At 31.1% G+C, this 19934-nt stretch overlaps 1 protein-coding gene across 1 annotated transcript; it reads left to right on the plus strand.

Annotated features, from left to right (window-relative positions):
- The first annotated feature begins 15944 nt into the window (after positions 1–15944).
- Positions 15945–19032, plus strand: LOC114170753 (indole-3-acetic acid-amido synthetase GH3.6-like). Its single transcript, XM_028056306.1, has 3 exons — positions 15945–16388; positions 17305–18224; positions 18306–19032. Exons 1-3 carry the CDS (start codon positions 16087–16089, stop codon positions 18887–18889), a joined length of 1806 nt encoding a protein of 601 aa, XP_027912107.1. The 5' UTR covers positions 15945–16086; the 3' UTR covers positions 18890–19032.
- The last annotated feature ends 902 nt before the right edge of the window (positions 19033–19934 follow it).

Raw genomic sequence — 19934 nt, forward strand, 5'->3', positions numbered from 1 at the left:
CGCCTGAGCGAGACGCATTTTCGCCTAAACAACAAACCCCACTTGCACGAGATGCACAACCAAACACTCGAGGCATACACGGATTCTCGCTTGGGCGAGTCACACTCGCCTAAGCGAGATGGTCTGTCGCCCAAGACCGCCTGAGCGAACTGCTCGAGTAGAGAGAGGTTTATGAGTTCCTGCATGTCTCGCCTAGGCGAGCCTAGCTTGCCTGAGCGAGAATTGCAGGTTTTGGCACTGATTCACGCACACACACACACTGCACCAGAGACTCAAAACATGAATCAAAACATACCAATTCATTCAGCACCCTTTCATTAGACATATGAGTACATTTGGACACGAAAATATGCCACAACCACCCAACCTTGCATAATCACAGAATATACAGAACCCAACCCCAATATATACATACATTTAGGTCAAATTCCAATGAAATAGTACCCAAAACCCACAACCCCAATTTCCCTCATGTGCAGCACGAAATTCAGGCACAACTTCATCAAAATCAATCAAGACAATGCAGCTAAGATAGAATTTTGGGTTCAGCTCCCCTAACCTAAAAAATCCCTTGCTTAACTTCTGAAATTAGGAAATTCCTTTTATCACCAAGAGCTTGCCTTATCACCACTTCAATTACCCCTATCTAATTCTCTCAAAATTCTCTATTTTACCTTGGATTCGTGCACCTCACAGAGCTATCTGAAAACAGCCTCTCAAAACCCTTTTCCTCTCTCAAATTTTACCTTTTAAAGGCCCTAATGCTAGGTTAATGCAAAAAATAAAAACGAAATTGGGTTTCATGATGGAGTTAATTGCTATTCAAGTCCATTAATAATTGTTTTCTTTTAAGCAAAAAGGGTTAAATTTGACTCACCAAGGTTCAAACCCTTGACCTTACCAAAGCCAAATCAAAGCTAAACCACCAAGCCAATTAATGTTTCATGTCAATTCACACACATTTACCATCATGTTTTCACCCAACACGACCATGCATAATTTTAAAATAAAATAAGTCAACCAACACACCAATAACACTCATAAGACTCAAACCCAAGTCCTTTCACACAATTAAAATACTCTTAACCACTTAAGCTAGTACTTTTCCACGTCATACCCATTAGAATTTAATGTCATAAATAAGCTACCTACCCGCATTTATTAATTATTTATTTATTTAATTAATTAAATTTCGCGGATCTTACATCCTACATCCAACACGCTTTCTCTCAGACTCAATCCTCCATTCCCTTGAACTTCCTCCTCGAACTCAACGTAAAATGTGTGGAGGCACTTTGTTTTAATGCCTGATATGCCTCAGTTGTGGCACACCAGAGGCAGTAAAGCTCTGACTTATGTTTCGGGTGTCTAAAGAACCGAAGCAATAAAGCTTAAATATGCCTCGGTTTTGACGGTTTTGAACCGAGGCATAAAGAACATCTTTTTTTACCTCGTTTATATTTGCTTCGGGTGTTAAACCGGTGCCAAATAGCCAAAATAACCGCGGCAGAAACCCTTCCTTACACTAGTGGCAACCTTATCACTCTTTTTTTATTAATTGTATAAACTAATAATTATGTTAAAATAAATTTATAGTATATATACAATGTTATTAGTTTACGTTACTGAATTATTTGATAACAGTGACAATGTTATACAGATGTTAGCATTTAAATTACTTTTATAGTTAAAATAATTAACGCCTATATAACCAAACATGTAGTGTAAAGTTATTATTAATTAATTAGTCCTCTATATTTATAATTTCCTTATTTATATGCTTACAAATTATTATTATAGATATATTGTTATTTTTAATAATAATAATAATAATTTTTTAAATTATATATATATATATATATATATATTGTTTTATTTTATTTTTGGATATTACAATTAACGTGACTTAACATTAAAATTTGAACACTAAATATTTCAAAACGTTGAAAAGAAAAAATATAACTAAATAATTAATTTTAGTTTTAAAATTACAACACCTAAATTTATCAACCATCCCTGTAACAAAATCTAAATCTGATTTCTAAGTACTAATTCACTAAAGGACCAAAACGAGAGATGATTAGCATATTTAAACATTGTGATTATCAAAACTAAATTATTTTTTTTTTGTTAATGGTTTTGGCAGAGGAGTGCGTGAAACCCTAACACAGTGTTCGTATGAGCGATTTGCACTGTTGAACCAAATTTGAGAGAGCGAATTTGATGATTCCGAGCGTTTGTTTTCGATAATTTCAAGAGATATGCGAGAGAGTATTTGGGGGATGGATGGATTAATCCATCCCCTCAAAACTGCGAAGATAGTGCATATGGTTTGGGCAAATGACGAAACTACCCCTTTGCTCTCGTTTCCATGCAAGTAAAGCACATGCCTTGCATCTGCCAGATTCCTTCTTCTACTGAGATTTCTGACCAATATTTCCTGGTCAACTGAGCAAGATTCCGTCTTGCATTGTTTATTTGTGGAAGATCAGTTTAAAATGGAAGCAGCAGTGTGATTGTGAATGGTGGTCCGGCTCGGTGGTGTTTTGAGAGGTGAGTTATGGTGTGTGTGTGTGTGTGTGATTCTTGAGTCCAATGGAGGGAGAAGAAGATGAGGTGGGCGAGGAAGAGGATGAAGGGGTGGCTGTGGTTGCACGAGGTGGTGGCTAGGTGGTGGTTGTGGTTGGACGTGGTGGGGTGGTGATATGCACCAGTTAGCTAACCAGTGTTGTAGTGTGTTGAGTGGATGGACCAGTTACGTAACCGGTGCCTTATTTATAAAGGGAATGACATCGGTTACGACATTGGTGTCGTTGGGTATTTATTTATTTTTTGACGTTTTGTTTTGTTTTTTTTTGCAGGTGAAGGAGTTGCTTGCAGACGCAGGAGTCGTCGGAGTTGCCAGAGGAACTGTCTGTCTCCACTGCTGGTGAAGGTGGTTGTAGTGATTTATTCATTTTGCATCATAACAATTCTTCAAAAAATTTGTTCAAAGATACCAATTGCAGAAAAAATAGTTCTTTTGTTATTTCCTACACTTGTTTAACGAATGAAATTTTGAAGACTGTTGTAGTGCAAGCAGGAAACACACAACTAAACTCTCCAACTAAAAACAACACAACACTCCAACACACGTTCACCACAAAAATAAGTACAAACCCTATTGTAAAATCCTTGGAGAAAGAAAAAGGCAAACTATAAAAAAACGAAAGCCTGCTAAGTAGTGACGATCAGGGGAGCGGAAACCAAAATAGGAGAACTCAAACGAAACAAAGAAGTAAGAAGGCAGCGGCATTGAAACTGAAAGCGCGAGAATAGGAAGGTAAACGAAATTCAAGAAACAACAACCATGAACATTAGACAATTACCCTTACAATTTGCAGTGTCAGGAGATCGTTTTTAATCATACATCGTACATTAGTGATTAAATTATTTGTTCATGTCAATATATATTAAACTTCTTAACAATAAAACTAAGAAAAAAATTAACATTTTATTCTAGTATTTTTTTACATTAATAAAAATTAATCATTTTAATTTAATTTAAGAACATCAATTAAAAGAATCCATTTCTTTTTACACAAGGGTATTATGGTAATTTAATAATTATATTTATTTTAACAATTAATTTTATCTATTACATATCAAATCTCTCACTAACTTTCATAAAACTTATCTCCAAATCCACTCACTTTACTCTTTAAATCACCTAAAAAAACACAAAAATTCATCCACCAAAATCTACACAAATTCATCTTCACACTCTCCCTTATATCCATTCTGAACAAAGCCTAAAAAAACGACTATTAGATAACACAGTCAGATTTCTACATCCGAAAATGACAAAATGGAAATTATTTTATTCATGGGATGCAGAACAAAAAACACAATACATGCAGGGAGAATTTGCCTAAAAGGTGAGTAAGGTGCCTTTCATTCAACGTAATCCTTGGTCCAATAAGATGAAATGATGGCTCGTTTATGTTTGATGGGTATTGGGCCTGACGGCCCATAATATTTCAACTTTGGACCCACCATATGTCATGGAACAGAGATCTAGGTGTGGGACAAAAGGAGCATCACTAACATCACACAATGATTCTAGCGAAATTTGGATTTTAGGTTAGGTTTAGTTTCCCTCTACAACTTAAATATATTATAGGTCCCAACTTTTAAAAAGGTCATAATTTTATAAATTATAGTTAATTTTATTTTTTTTATAGATGTCATTTAAATGATTAATGAAAGTAAAGAGTAACTGTTATATATCACTTTATAGTCTTTTAATATATTTTTAACTTTTTTAATTTTAAAAAAATGTTTATGTGTCAAGTTATTATTGTTATTCCGTCCCAACTTGTTAGTCCAAATTTTCGTTATTTTTATGCAATTCCGTCCCACTTTTCTCCTTCTCCAAATTGACCAAATACAATTTTAATATAAATATTATACTGAAAATTTTATTTTTATTAAAATTCACACTTATATTAAATATTTCTTTCATTATTTTTATACAAACTTAACTATTTTTTTGGAAGGAAATTATTAGATTTATGTTTGATTTTTGCTACATGTAAAAAATAGGGTTAAAGTTAGTTTATAATTAGAAGGAAAATTCTTCATTATTTTTAAAATTATAAGAAAAATTCTTCATTGTTTTTAGAAGAAAAATTCTTCATTATTTTTAAATAATAAGAAAAATTCTTAATTATTTTTAAAATCAGAAGAAAACTTCTTCATTATCTCTAAAATTAGAAGGAAAATTCTAAGACTAGAAGAAAAAATCTTCATTATTTTTTAAATGATAAGAAAAATTCTTAATTATTTTTAAAATTAGAAGAAAAGTTCTTCATTATTTTTAAGATTAGAAAGAAAGTTCTTTATTATTTTAAATTAGAAGGAAAGTTCTTTATTATTTTTGAAATTAGAAGAAAAATTCTTCATTATTTTTAAAACTAGTAGGAAAATTTTTCCTATTTTAAAACTAACTCTAAACCTATTTCTTACCTGTAAGAAAAATCAAACATAAATGTAATAATTTTTTTCAATAAAATAATTATGGTTGGTTTAAAAATAATGAAAGTAATATTTAATGCAAATTTAAATTTTAATAAAAATAAAAATTTCAGATAACATTTATATAAAGATTAAATTTGATTGATTTAGCGAGAAAGAAAATTAAGACTAAATTGAAAAAATAACAAAAAATGAGATTAAATTGAACATGACATATGAACAACTTTTTGAAAATTAAGAAAAATTTAAAAAATTTTAAAAAACCACCGAATGACATGTGCGGTTATAATTCACCTCACATTAACAATTTAAACGGCATTTTAAAAACGACCAAATTGATCATAATTTATAAAAATTAGGACTTTTTTGAATATTTAAAAAATAAGTGAATAAAATTTACAAAAAATTAAAACTAATGATGTATTTAAACCAAAATATAATAATGAAACTAATTTTGTTATTTTAAAATATAATTTTTTTTAAAAATATTAACGTTAATTTATTCTAAAGACACAACAGAAAAGACAATACGAGAAAAAAAAATTGAATAAAAATTTTGACATGATATCTACCTTACCTTGATCGGGGTTAAAATATCTGCATAAAAGTTAATACAATGTCTATCCTCCACATATTCATTTTCCTTGTGGAATGCTACATTACATTTGAAATGTGTTTTTGGCTGTAGCAAAGGTCCCATATGTTTGTCCACCTTCTAACATGAAAGTGTGGGCATAAAACTTCATTTCATAGCTTGGAATCGAGTTACGAAAGCTGCTTTAGGTTTTTTTTCTTAGATACTGGATTGCTAAACCTCAAACTCATACTTCCCTTTCTTCATCCTTCCAACCTTTCCTTCTTCAATATTTTATTAATAACCATCAACACATTCATGCCCACAGTTATCATTTTGGGAAATCACTACTAGTGCAGCACTGTGCAAATAAGATGATTTATACAAAACATTGGTGAATATTTTTGTTAGCCTAAATTTCTTTTCTTTTATATCTATTTTTGTTTTGATTATTATTTTCTTAGTTCGATTAAGTTTCGATTTTGTTTAGATTGATTCAATTCAATTCTTTTTGTTTGATTTGTATAAGTGAGATTAAGATCATTTTTTACCATGGCACATGTTGATTTTTAGAGTTTTTTAATATTTTTATTTTTATTTTTTAAGTTTCTTGTATGTATAATATCTCTGATGTATTACGTGTCAATCTTAATGTTACATCCCGTATTAATTTTAACATTTTTCATATATATTAAAAAATATATTTTTCATTTTTTTTAATTATTTTAGATATTAAAATTTAAAAATTACGATAAATACTTTACATTTATATTTTTAATATTTTAAAAAATTTATAAGTTTGAAATAGGTCATTATTAGAATCTTTCATATTTCATGACATTGTTTTGCAAATTTATTATAAAATTTTGCAAGAAAAAAAAATCCTTTTTTGCAATTTTTTATTATGAATTTAAATTGGTAGGTAACTCTTTTGAGGATAATAATTTTTTACAAAATTATACAATTCACAAGTATTTCTTACAAAATTTTCTGCGAAAAACTTTTTGAGCAAAGTATTTTACAAAAAAAATTGGTAGCAAAATTCTTACAAACCATTATTTTTAACAAAATTTACAAATGTATCCAAAGAAAAAAAATTTAAAAGAAAATTGGCAGGAAATATGTATTTTTTAGTATTGTTTTTTTTTAAATTGAAATTAAAAATAAATTAATTTCAACATTTAGGTAAAGTAATTTGATATATAAAATATAACAAATTTGGGATCCAATTAGGTTAATAAAATAAATATAAAGACTAAATTGAATACAATACATTAACACTTGACATTAGGTATGTCAAAACAATTCCGTACCCGCAATATCCATGATAGAAAATGAATATTATAAATAAATACCTACGAGTAACGGGTATGAATTTTTTTGTACCCACATGTTAATATAGTAAGTACAAATATCATAATATTCATATCCATGGATCTCCCTATGTGAGACCCCCTTTCTTTCTCTATTTCATTTTCTCCATATCTGAAAACAGAATCCACTTCCACCATCAACCTTATCCCTCTCCACCTTCCTTTCTCTGCCTTCTCTTTCTCCTCAGTAATTGAAGTTCATGTTCACCATCTAAATTCATCCTTCTTCTTTGTGCAGTGGACAGAATTGGGAGTACATAACCCTCTCCTCAAGTTGAGTCTTCCCCATAATTTCGTAAGTTAGGCTTCAACATTCTAGTATTGGAATTTCAAAATTTCTGAGCAAGAATCTCGAAATGTCACTTGCTTGGTGAATCTGCAATTCCCCCTTAGGTTTGGAGCAATAGTGGTGCCCTGTTAGGAGCTTCTTCTTTGCTAGCCAACATTTGTTTAGAGGTAAGGGGAGCTAACATTTGTCTTAAAATTCGTATGGATATATGTTCTGATGGTTCTAGATGGTGTGTTTGAATGCTAAATTGATGTTTGAACTACAAAATTGGGTGTGATTGAAATTGTGTGGGGAATCTGGGCTCCTGCATGTGGAAACAGGTTTGTAATATGGTATTTTCGCCTAGGCGAGTAGCCCTCACATGAGCGAAAACACCAGAAAGTCCATCCATGTTCCTGTGCGAAGACTCGCCTAGGCGAGTTGAGGTCGCTTGAGCGAGAGACGTTCTCATTTAAGCGAACCAGCTTAGCCTGAGCGAGAGTTCGCCCAGATTTTATTTTTGCCCACTGTTAAAGCCTCGCTCAGGCGAGATTGACTCGTCTAAGCGAGATGACCTCTCGCCTAGGCTAGATTATCTAGCTTGAGCGAGATTTACTGCAATGAGGTGTTTGATGTTCTGATTTAAGGGATGGAATTATATGTTTAAATGTGACTTTGTGCTATTTGCCTTTCAAATGCTTGTAATGTTGTTCCTAATATTGTGTGGTGAACTTGGAAGTATATGAATTAAGAAAAGTTGTGGTTGGAATAGAATTTCAAGGGAAATTCAGATGAGTATGTTAGTATGTAAGGGCGTGAGGACTCCATATTGGTTGATATCTTAAAACTCCAATAATCATTCATGCTCAGATAGAGCAGAATGAATTATGTCGTGAGGAGTAGTAGGAGGTCCTAGTCTTTGGACTTGATCAAGTCTTAGACGCGAATGGGACTTACCCTGTGAGTGGTCGGGTGATAACCCCTTATGTCCAAACTCTGCAGAGTTTGGGAACCTTCACAGGTGCATGCCACCAAGAGATCCAATGTCGCTTACATAATTTGGATATTTAGTCTAGAGTCATGCATCTGTGCTGGGTCATGGTGGTTTAAATATTTCTGATGAATGTGAAGATACTTGCTCATAATTGTGATTGAACTATATAATTTCTCTTCTTTTAGTTAGCTTACCCTTGTGTCTGTGCTTGTTCTTCTTGTGTATGTCCTCTTTTGCAATGATCATTTATGAATTGGTGTGAGCAGAGAATAATCCAAATGAAGACACTCCTCTCCTGGATAGGAGTTGATCTTTGGCCTGGAAATTCAACAGTGGCTTTTGGCTAGGTTCTTTGGAGTTTTGAGTTGTATAACTTAACTCTTCCTTGTATAGACTGTATTTGTAAATCAGTGACTTAAATGGTTATTTTGGATGATTGTATCAGCACCCTATAATAGATATTTCTACTATCTATTTTGTTTGATAGGATGTTACACTGTACCTATTGATCTTCTAATTTACCCTTTTATATATATATATATATATATATATATATATATATATATATATATATATATATATATATATATATATATATATATATATATATATAAAACACAAAGTGAGTTGTTGATTTAAGTACTGATTAAAAAAATTTTATTGTGTTAAATGTGATTTAGTATTTATTTTATTAATTTTATTTGGTTTTATATAAATTTAATTTTATTTGAACTTTATTTGAATGTTATGACAGTAATATTAGACATAATTAAATAAAAAAAATTAAACAATCAAATTGAATAATTAGAAAACAGATTTCAGCCTTTTTGTTTTTTCCTTGTTTTAGCCACTAGCCATAAGCGGAAGTTATTTTGATTAGAGTTAGCTGTTGTTGTGCCATTTCAGTTTCTGCGGAATCAGTGACACATACTGATATACGTTTTGTACCTATGCGTAGCTTTAGATGTGTTGTTAACCACAGTGTTGTGGTATAATAAGCAATTCACCATCTTCATCTTGTCGTAGCCATATAGCTTCAAAGGACATTTTTAGAATAGATATTCATTATTATCACAACAATTTTTATGCTAAAGAAGAGGTGATAAATGGGGTGTGACAATGATGTGATAGATGTAAGATAGATGGAAAGAGAAAAATGTTGTTGGTAAAAATATTCAGATCATCATAAACCCTTTTCCTTTATTATACTAAATTTTATTAGAAATTCTGTTTTAATTGTATTAAAAAAAGTTACCCTAATAATTTTATCAGTTTTAATAAATTTTAACTATGGAGAACTACTGTATGTTATTAACACTCTTCTCTTCTCATTTTTATTTCTCTTTTGGTAAATTTACGTGAGTGTAAGTCTATATTCAATGTTCTTCAATCTCTGAAATTACACACCACGCAACTGAAGTGAATGATCCTTCATTTTTCGTACATCATGCATAGAAAGGAGTGCATTTGTGGATTATTTGATGATGCAGAGAAATAGTGTTTCTTTAGCTATAGCTAGGGAACCAGGGGAAACTTTATTACCACAAAGTTCTCTGCAGAAAAAAGAAAAAAGAGATGAAATTATATAGCAGAACATTGGGTATTTACTGAACTATGATATGTATCCAAATTTAATGATTCTGTTGATTAGGCAAATGTCATACTTCGACAACAATTATTATAAGTAAGTATTAGTAATTAGGTTTTATAAATTTAAAAACTAGGTACAGCTGAATCTACCTGTAACATTGTCGAACATTGTCTCTATAGATATCATCTCATGTGACTGTGACACTTTTGAAAACCCCTTCAGTACTACGATTTCACCCACTGAAGGAGCTCAACCTCAACACGTTTAAAATCTGTGGTATTGTTCATTAATTTCCTTTTAACTTTAGGTCATTTCATGTGATACCAATTAATTTTCATCCACACTAATCACTGATTTAAAACGTTGCGTAGCCATAAATGGGATATTTTCATCTTTTATTAGACTGGCCTTGTCAAGTGGCAAGTGTCCCTTAATATCAATTCTGGTTTAAATCGCAGATAAAGTTCCATAGACACGTATGCATATTCCTTTTAGCGGCCGGAACTGTACGAGCTAATTTGAGAGAGCGGATTTTTTAGGTTGTTCGGATTTCTTTTGAACAATTTAAAATGATCTAAGAGAACAGATTTGGAAGATGAATAGTTTAATCCATCCCCGTAAAAGTGGGCTGATAGTCAAATTATCTAAGAGACATTATTAAAATACCATTGTGTTATCACGTTTCCCATACAAAAACATTTACCATGATTTCTTACACCGGAGTGTGTTATTGTGAATGTTGTTCGACAGTTGTAAATCATTGTGAGAGGTGAGTGATGGTGTTACTACGACACAACATGGGTGTGTGTGTAATTATTGAGTGCATCATGGAGAGGGAAGAACATGAGGTGCTTGGGTGTGGTGGGAGAGGAAGAGGATGGAGGGGTGGGTGTGGTGGCGCACTTAGGTGAAGGAAGGAGGTGATGGTGTGTGGTGGTGATGAAGTCCATAGTATTCCGATAAGCACCGGTTAGCGTGGTGCAAGTGTGTGTATGACACCGGTTACCTAACCGGTACATTGACATGAAGGGGTTTGACATCGGTTACGATACTAGTGTCGTGTGTGTTTTTTTTTTTAACTTTTTTTTAAACTTTTTTATAACTTTATTTATATAACTCTTGTTTAAAATTTAATTGTATAATTTTTTTAAAATTTAATTGTGTAAACTTTTTCAACATTCATAAAAATTTATTTATTTTTATTTTAAAATTTCATACAATTTTAATATATTTTTTTAATTTGTATTAATTAATTATAATTTTTTTTATAATATCAAATTACAAAATCATTCTTTTTTTTTCCATTAAAAGTATTTTGGTAACTTCCTAATTCTATTTATTTTTATAATTAATTTTCTTTATCACATCAATCAAATCGCTCACTAACTTTCATAAAATTTATTTCCAAATCTATTCTTTTTACTATCTAAATTCATTAAAAAAACATAAAAATCAATCCACCAAAATCTATACAAATCCTAAGAAAGTAGGAAAGATAAAAGAAATAATCACTCCATAAGCTTTTAATATCCTATCTCCACTTTTCATTCAAAAAAGTGTTTATATTTTAAACTAACCTCCGTTTTTTTACAAAATTGAAAGGGATAACAGTGTGTTTGGTTTCGCATTAGAATCAAAGATTTGTGTAAAATCGATTTTGAAATGTTTATCCAAACATACGAATATGTATCGAAAAGATTATATATATATATATATATATATATATATATATATATATATATATATATATATATATACTAAAAATAAAATAAATTTATAATATATAAGTGAATAGAAATATTTTATAATTGTAAAGTTAACAAAATACAACTCTCAAATTAGTATGAGAATCATCTAAAATATATTATAGTGAGTTTTATTTTATATTCAACCTATTAATTTTAACTGTCATGGAATTCTGGTCTAATAATCTATTAATATTTAATTTTATAAACGATTTTGTAAAATTTAATTAGATTTAAAGATTATTATTCATTAACAATACATATTTCTATAAACCATTATAATGACTTAATTAACTATAATTATGCATATATTTTGAATGAGATCATCGAACAAAAGTAGCCACTTGCCAAGTTGCCACTCAATTTGCACAGAGCATGTGCTCCTTGGCCATTCCAATTTTTTTCTTCTGAACATAAATTCAGGGGATGAATATAAATTTATACATTAAACTTTGAAAATCTTATTGATCATACAAGATTTCCTTTCAGTGAGTTTCTAAAATGTATTATTTAACACACGCACACTCATTAACATTAAATTTATGTTTCCGCAACTGAATTATTTTTATACGAATACCTATAATTTCATCAAAATATTTTTTTTTTTGCTAATTTTCCATAAGCATATAAATATATAAATTATAAGAATAAATATATAAATTTCATTCGTGTGTCCAAATGTTAGATGAAAATTCGTAAACATTTGAATTAGATGAATAAATATTTACTGGAAGTGTTAACATCAGTCCCTTTCAATTTATTATAAGCTATTGTTATTCCAAGTTATTTGATGTATAATTCAGTCCTTTTCAATTTTTCAGTTTTTTATCTCTTCTCTCAAATATAATTCTTATTGTTATCCAATTGATATATTTTTTCAACTTTTATTTTTCTTCATATATATATATATATATATATATATATATATATATAGATAATTTGTTTTTCAAGATAAGCTTCTCCTTCACCTTCTAATTCTATATTTGGCATCTATAAATTTGCTTGAGCTTTTATTTTACATTTTCTATATTTTCTATAAAACAAAATTATTGTTATGTGATTAAGTTTTCGTTTAAATTTTTCTTCCCCCATAAAGTATTTCTCCTTCTTTCATTGGTATTATTTTTTTGTAGTAACTTAATCTTTTTATATGTGCGTGCATATTCAATGAAGATATTTTTTTATGGGAGGAAAAGAAATGAAAATTATTCATTGAAATTTGTCATGAATAATCAAAGCAAAACACGTAACCTGCTTTTGATTTCACTCTCAAATTGCCTTAATTGGGCAGACAAATCGACAAAAAGTGGGTTAAGAAATTCAAATCATCTTATTCAGAGGTGGATTGCCAGCTTGATTTGTCAAAAATTGCCAGAAAAAAGAGAAAAATTAATAAAAAAACAGCAACAACGACTTGGTTTCAAAACAACATCACTTGTTTGACAATGTTGTGAAATTGTGAAGTTAGAGGTAAGTTAGGTGGATGAAGTTGTTTTTTTCCACCTTGAATTCAATGGTAAGTTATTATAAGAACTTTGATTATCATGTGAAGTATAAAAAAATAAAAAGAAGAATAAATGAGAGATCTGGGAATAAGCACAGTTGGAGTGATGAAAAATAAAAGTGGGAAGTGTTGGTGCTTAAGCAAGTAGTAATGTGAAAGATGAGTGTTGGAAAAGTGGGAAAAGGGTTTAACAGGTAAGAAACACGTGGAGTTTGAAAGTGACCATAACACGCGCGAAGGAGACAGGAAGAGATATGTCCGCGTGGGACCACTCAAGTCAACACCTCGTTACGGTGTTCCCCCCCTTCCCGGCGGCTAAGGTTGGTGCTCAGCCCTCTATTCTATTCCCAACACTGTTCTACTTTATCTCAAATTCCACACAACTTTTCTGCATACTCTTATTTTCAGGAAGCTCTTCTTTTCAAACTCATTATAAATTAGAGTTATATGAATTTTTAATACACTTATTTCTTTCATGCTCATGCATATACATTTCTATACGAGACATAGATATTAATAAATTTTACAAAATTAACTTGTAAGTCAAAGTATATATCTATACATTGTGAATTGATATTATCTTTAATTAATATAGATTTCTACTCCACTTCTTTTGTACCGTGACATATACATCTTTTATGTGAGACTAGACATTAATAAATAATTTAATAAATAATTTGATAATGAACAAAATAATAGATCTAACAAACAAAATTTTTGTTAAAATAGACTCTAACTTACATTACAAGAAAGGTCTCATCAACAACCAATTTTAATGTCAATAACTATAGTGACCAATTTGCAAAATACAAAATTATTGGTTACTAAAATAATCAGTATTATGAATAAAATTATAATTGGTCGTTAAATTGGTTATTATTTAAGTAGAAAATAATTTAGAAACCAATTCCTATGATAGCAAAAACCAAGGTAACTAATGTTTAGTGACCAATTCCCTTTGGTAACTAAAATATTGGTAGTTAAATTTTAAAAACCAATTTAGAAATCAATTAGAATCTTTCATACATAATAGTGACTATTTTAGTAATCAATAATTTTTTATTTTGTAAATTAATAACTAAATTGATCAGTAACTATCAACTTTTGGTTACTAAAATTGATTACTGATAAGATATTATTTTTATGGTGTTATGATTTTGATATCAAATTAAAGAATGAAATCAAATATAACTTGATCTTAGAAAATTGAGTTGTAATAGAGATTTACGCAATACTGTAAATTGATTTTATATATGTATTGAATGTATGACTTCCTACGATTACCACTGATACACTTTGATGAATCTTTCCTAATATGTATGATTAAAGTGAGGTTTAGGTAAGAAAAGTTGGAACGAGAGATAGCTGGACCACATAGATATAGCTGTCTCCTCCTCGTTCTTTGTTCATGAATAATTATTATGAGTGACTTTCAAATACTTGGTGAAGAAGAAGAAGAAGTAGGTCGACCAATGTTTCTTCCTCCACAGTCCACTCCTGGAGTCAACACCTTCTCCATCTCATTTCATTCTCTCAAGAAATAAGTTTTAAAAGCGTGCAAGCAATAATAAAGAATCTCCACTCCCTCAATAATTACATGCAACTATTACGTACTTACTTCAACTATCTCAATAACTTCATGTTTAGCATAAAAGTTTCTGTAAAAAAATAAAAGCTGGGGAGAGAGAGTCGGAAGTAAACCCTAGCTGAGTGGAAGAGCATGGTGTGGCACGTGGATAATGAATCCACGATGGCTGCTGGAACATAATTGAGCAATTAAGGTACAACCTTTGAAGTGGCAACATGGGGACCAACCCTTTTATCTGTCTTGGATAATCATCATCTTCGATCGCCATCTTCATTGGAAAATAAAACTAAAAGTTGCAATGTTTTCATTTTCGGGCATGCAGGTGTCGGATGAATGGGATAGTTAGGCAGTTAGAGTGAAATTAACGCAACACACAAAACCATTTAATGGTGCATTTCACTGAAAGTTCTATGTAGCAATGCAAATGCTTTGCACAAGTCTTTTTCCCCGTATATTTTGTCAAAGATAACACGTCTCCAATACTAAAAAGGAAGATAGTTTTGATGCAAAAATTAATCTTATAAAATACAAGTTAGGATTAGGAACTTTATACATGAAAGCCGCAAAAAAAAAAAAATATAATAAGGAAATTTGGAGATTTAGTGATACTTTTTAATGTGATATTTATTTACATTAAAATATAGAGAAAGTTGGGGCGTAGGCGTAGAAGTAGAAGGAAGTTACGGAAGACGGTGGCGGTTTAGCGAACAAGCGGCGGAATACATGCAGGCGTGTATCCAGTACGCCTGTAAAACTAAATTTTTCAATATACATTTAAAGACTGAATTCACATTGTAACTTATATTTTTTAATTCCTTTTTATATTTATTTATTTCTTACCCTTCTTTCTTCCTATACCCTAACTCAAAACATAGAGTTAGCCTTTCCCCCTACCTATCTCTACCTAGCTACGAAATTTAATGGTATCCCTCAAGTGTTAGGAATACAGTGTCAAGTGATGTGACGTGATGATATATAAAGGCCTGGGAAAGAGTAATAGTGAGTCTAGCCCCACATGAAGATCGATTAGTTTTATATTTTTCACGTTCACAAATAATGTACTCGACTACATAGTTTGATAAATCACACGTAAAAAGGGTTACTTTATTAGTTTCATCACTACTTAACAAAACATTAATCTTAACCCAACACTTGCACACGAACCTTCCTTAGACATGTCATTTTCAACTCCACTGTTTCAAAAAAAAAAATTGATTGGTCTCTCAACTACACTCAAGTGGTTTTCAAGCTCTAACCACATTCCTTTTCTTCCTATAAATATGTCCTTTCACTATGTCTGTTTTTCCAACCCACTCCTCCTCCCAGTTAAGTCCAAATTCCAAAGTCAGATCTCCATTTCTCACTCCCATCGACACCTTTTTTTGTTGTTCCACCCTCACACACTTACCACATATATCTCATTATCTATAGCCATGCCTGAGGCTCCTAGCCACTACCTCTGCAACAACAATAATGAAGCACTGAAATACATTGAGGATGTTACTAGCAACGCTGATGAAATTCAGAAAAGGGTCCTTGCTGAGATCCTTTCCTCCAGTGCACATGCTGAGTACCTTCAACGCCATGGCTTAGATGGCCGCACAGACAGACACACTTTCAAGAACATCATGCCTGTGGTCACGTACGAGGATTTGAAGCCAGATATCGATCGTATAGCTAATGGTGATACCTCCCAAATTCTATGTTCCAAACCTATTTCCGAGTTCCTCACTAGGTCAGTTTTTAGTTACTATGTTCTTCCACTCCTTGTTATTGTTATATATGTTTTCTTTCCTTTCATATCACTTTCTTCCTACTTTTTTTCATTATTTCCCCTACATTTTTATCATATATCAGTTTTTCTCATCTGGTATGTGTACTCTACTTTAATGATATCACTTTTCATTTTAAGAAGAGGGTATTATAGATATTAATAATGATGGGAGAGAAATATCAAATAAGTGACATTAAATTAAAGATAAAAAATTATAGTTATGGTGCAGAAAATACCATTAACATTCCTTTTTTTGGAATAGACGTGTTTATTTTTACATCAGTTCTTTTTTTTTCCTTCGGTTATAGAGTATTTCATATGCTAAAAAGCTTAGTAGCTTGAAAGTGTGAGACAATAAAAGAACAAAAAAATCTGGAGTGTAAAAGGAACGTGCAAAAAGTTGATGTGAAATAAGTTGTCTATGGAACATGTATATTGAGAAATTAAGAATAACCCAGGCATGATATAAGGGTAGGGCCAGATTCATACTTTTTAAATTTTTTTTTCTTCTCTACATAAATTTTCTTTTCTTTTTATTTCTTAGATTTAAATATCTTTTTCATTTCTAATTTATTATTAAAAAGTTGTGTTTTGATTCTAAATTAAACTATAAAAGATACTAATAATATGTAAAAATTGTATTATAGTTTATTGTAAAATTTTGTTTCTATTTTACATATGACATTTCATATATAATTTATTTTACGTTACTTTCATAAAATAAAAAAAAATCATAATTTAATTTAAAAAATGAAACATTTTAATGTCATGAGCAACACATTCACAAGAAGAAAAAGTGTGAACTAAGATTAAAGAAAAGTAGATGAAAAAACAGCGAAAAGTGAAATAACATTATTACTGTGTTGATTAAATTCAGCTCTGGAACATCTGGTGGGGAGAGAAAGCTGATGCCAACCATAGAAGATGAACTTGAGAGAAGATCATTACTGTACAGCCTCTTGATGCCAGTGATGGACCAATTTGTTCCAGGTTTGGAGAAAGGCAAGGGTATGTACTTTCTCTTCGTAAAATCAGAAGCCAAAACCCCAGGGGGGCTCCTAGCTCGTCCAGTTTTAACCAGTTACTACAAGAGTTCACATTTCAAAAACTCTAAACAAAGATACGATCCCTACACAAACTACACCAGTCCCATTGAATCCATTCTCTGCCTAGACTCTTACCAAAGCATGTATTCTCAGATGCTTTGTGGACTTTCACAAAACGAACAAGTTCTTCGTGTTGGGGCCGTTTTCGCCTCAGGCTTCATCCGTGCCATCAAGTTCCTAGAAAAGCATTGGGTGAGTTTGTGCCGTGACATAAGAAATGGCACCGTAGACCCAGAAATCAGTGACTCGTCTGTGAGAGAGGCCATCATGAAGATCCTCAAACCAAACCCCAAGCTTGCGGATTTCATCGAAGGTGAGTGCAAGAAGGAGTCTTGGAAGGGGATCATCACTAGGGTGTGGCCAAACACCAAGTATGTTGATGTTATTGTTACAGGAACCATGTCTCAGTATATTCCGATATTGGATTACTACAGCAATGGTCTCCCTCTTGTCTGCACCATGTATGCTTCGTCTGAGTGTTACTTTGGCCTCAACTTGAACCCTTTGTGTGAACCGAATGAGGTGTCTTACACCCTCATTCCCACCATGGCCTACTTTGAGTTCTTGCCACTCGAAAAAACCAAGGGACAGACCAATATTTCTATTTCTCAACCTGACCAGGAACGTTTGGTTGATCTTGTGGATGTGGAGTTGGGTCAAGAATATGAGCTTGTGGTCACCACTTATGCGGGTAAAGTTCACTTTTACTTTCAATTGATTTTAGGAAAAGAATAAACTTTGTCTCTTCTAACGATCATGCAATGATGCACAGGACTTTACAGGTACAGGGTTGGTGACATACTCCGTGTAGCAGGATTCAAGAACAAGGCACCACAATTCAACTTCGTGTGCCGAAAGAATGTGGTTTTGAGCATTGATTCTGACAAGACCGATGAGGTTGAGCTGCAAAATGCTGTGAAGAATGGAGCGAAGCGTCTTGCAGATTTCGGTGCATCACTCACAGAATACACAAGCTGTGCTGACACGTCCACTATCCCAGGCCACTATGTGCTGTACTGGGAGATTAACACCAATGATGAGACCCCAATTCCTGGTTCTGTTTTTGAGGAGTGTTGTTTTGCAGTAGAAGGGTGTCTGAACAGTGTTTATAGACAAGGAAGGGTGTCAGAGTCGATTGGAGCACTGGAAATAAAGATTGTGGAGAATGGAACCTTTGACAAGCTTATGGACTTTGCTCTGAGCCAGGGTGCGTCCATAAATCAGTATAAGACACCTCGTTGTGTGAAATATGCTCCCATTGTTGAACTTCTGGATTCCAAGACAGTTTCCAGTTACTTCAGTAGAAAATGTCCACAGTGGGTCCCTGGTCACAAGAAATGGTGCATGTTCCCTTGACTTCAAATAATGTAATTTATATAGGCCAAGGAAACATTGCTTTTATCTTTTATTTCTTGTATTAACTCGTGGAAAACCCATGTTGTTCCATTAATGTTGTAAGTTTCTTTTTTATCTAATATAGTGTAAGATCTTTCATTTAAGGACTCTCATGGAACTTCGTATCAACTTCACAAAATTACTTTTTGTATATATTAATTAAGTATGAAATGTCAAATAATAAATATTATCACTGCAAATAAAGTCCACATAATTATTAATTCAAATTATTGTTAATAATAAATTCTTATACATTTACACACTAACTATTAAGGGGTTTTTTGTTTTTTTATCGGCAAAATAAAAGTATATATATATATATATATATATATATATTAATATTAAGTGGAGCATTTGGGTCAAACCGTACACAAAGTATATATATTGTTTCCCGTTATTCAAACCCACCGTACATTTAAAGAGTAGGTTGAGTCTCGGTACATTTCAATGGTAGTATAGAAAAAGAAAATTGTATTGTTATTATCATTAATATTATTTTGTTTGGATTTTATTTATAGTTAAAATAATTAATTTTTAATAATTATTACATGTGATTATTGAAAAAATAAGTTAATGTCTATATATATATATATATATATATATTGAATAAACAACCTTTTATTAAATATTTTATATTTATAAATAAATAATAAAGAGGAAAAGATTTTCTCAAATGTTATATTAATTTTAATTTTTTTCTTTAATATACTTATATAATTATTATTTTAAATTTAAACACGTGATTATTTATTTTAGTCATTAATAAAATTAAAATAATAAGATTATAAAATTTTTATTATATTAAAAGAAAAATATAACAGTACTTAAATAATATTTATTATACTAAAATAGTTATGTAGTTTATAAATGGGATTTGATCATCAGTTTACGAATGAAACTTTATTAAGAGATAAGCTTTATTTAATCATCTTTATGTTTCAAAAATTACTCTCCTATCTTTTAGTTGAGCTCATCATTAGTATCATTATGCTGAAATAGCAATATG

This window comes from Vigna unguiculata, chromosome 11 (genome assembly GCF_004118075.2).
Source record: "Vigna unguiculata cultivar IT97K-499-35 chromosome 11, ASM411807v1, whole genome shotgun sequence".
Taxonomy (NCBI): domain Eukaryota; kingdom Viridiplantae; phylum Streptophyta; class Magnoliopsida; order Fabales; family Fabaceae; genus Vigna; species Vigna unguiculata.

Excerpts from the sequence above, each read along its gene's own strand:
- LOC114170753 (XM_028056306.1), top strand. The coding sequence starts at position 16,087 with ATGCCTGAGGCTCCTAGCCACTACCTCTGCAACAACAATAATGAAGCA. Across the intron at positions 16,389-17,304 it reads ATTTCCGAGTTCCTCACTAG|CTCTGGAACATCTGGTGGGG; the intron begins GTCAGTTTTTAG and ends GATTAAATTCAG. Across the intron at positions 18,225-18,305 it reads TGTGGTCACCACTTATGCGG|GACTTTACAGGTACAGGGTT; the intron begins GTAAAGTTCACT and ends AATGATGCACAG.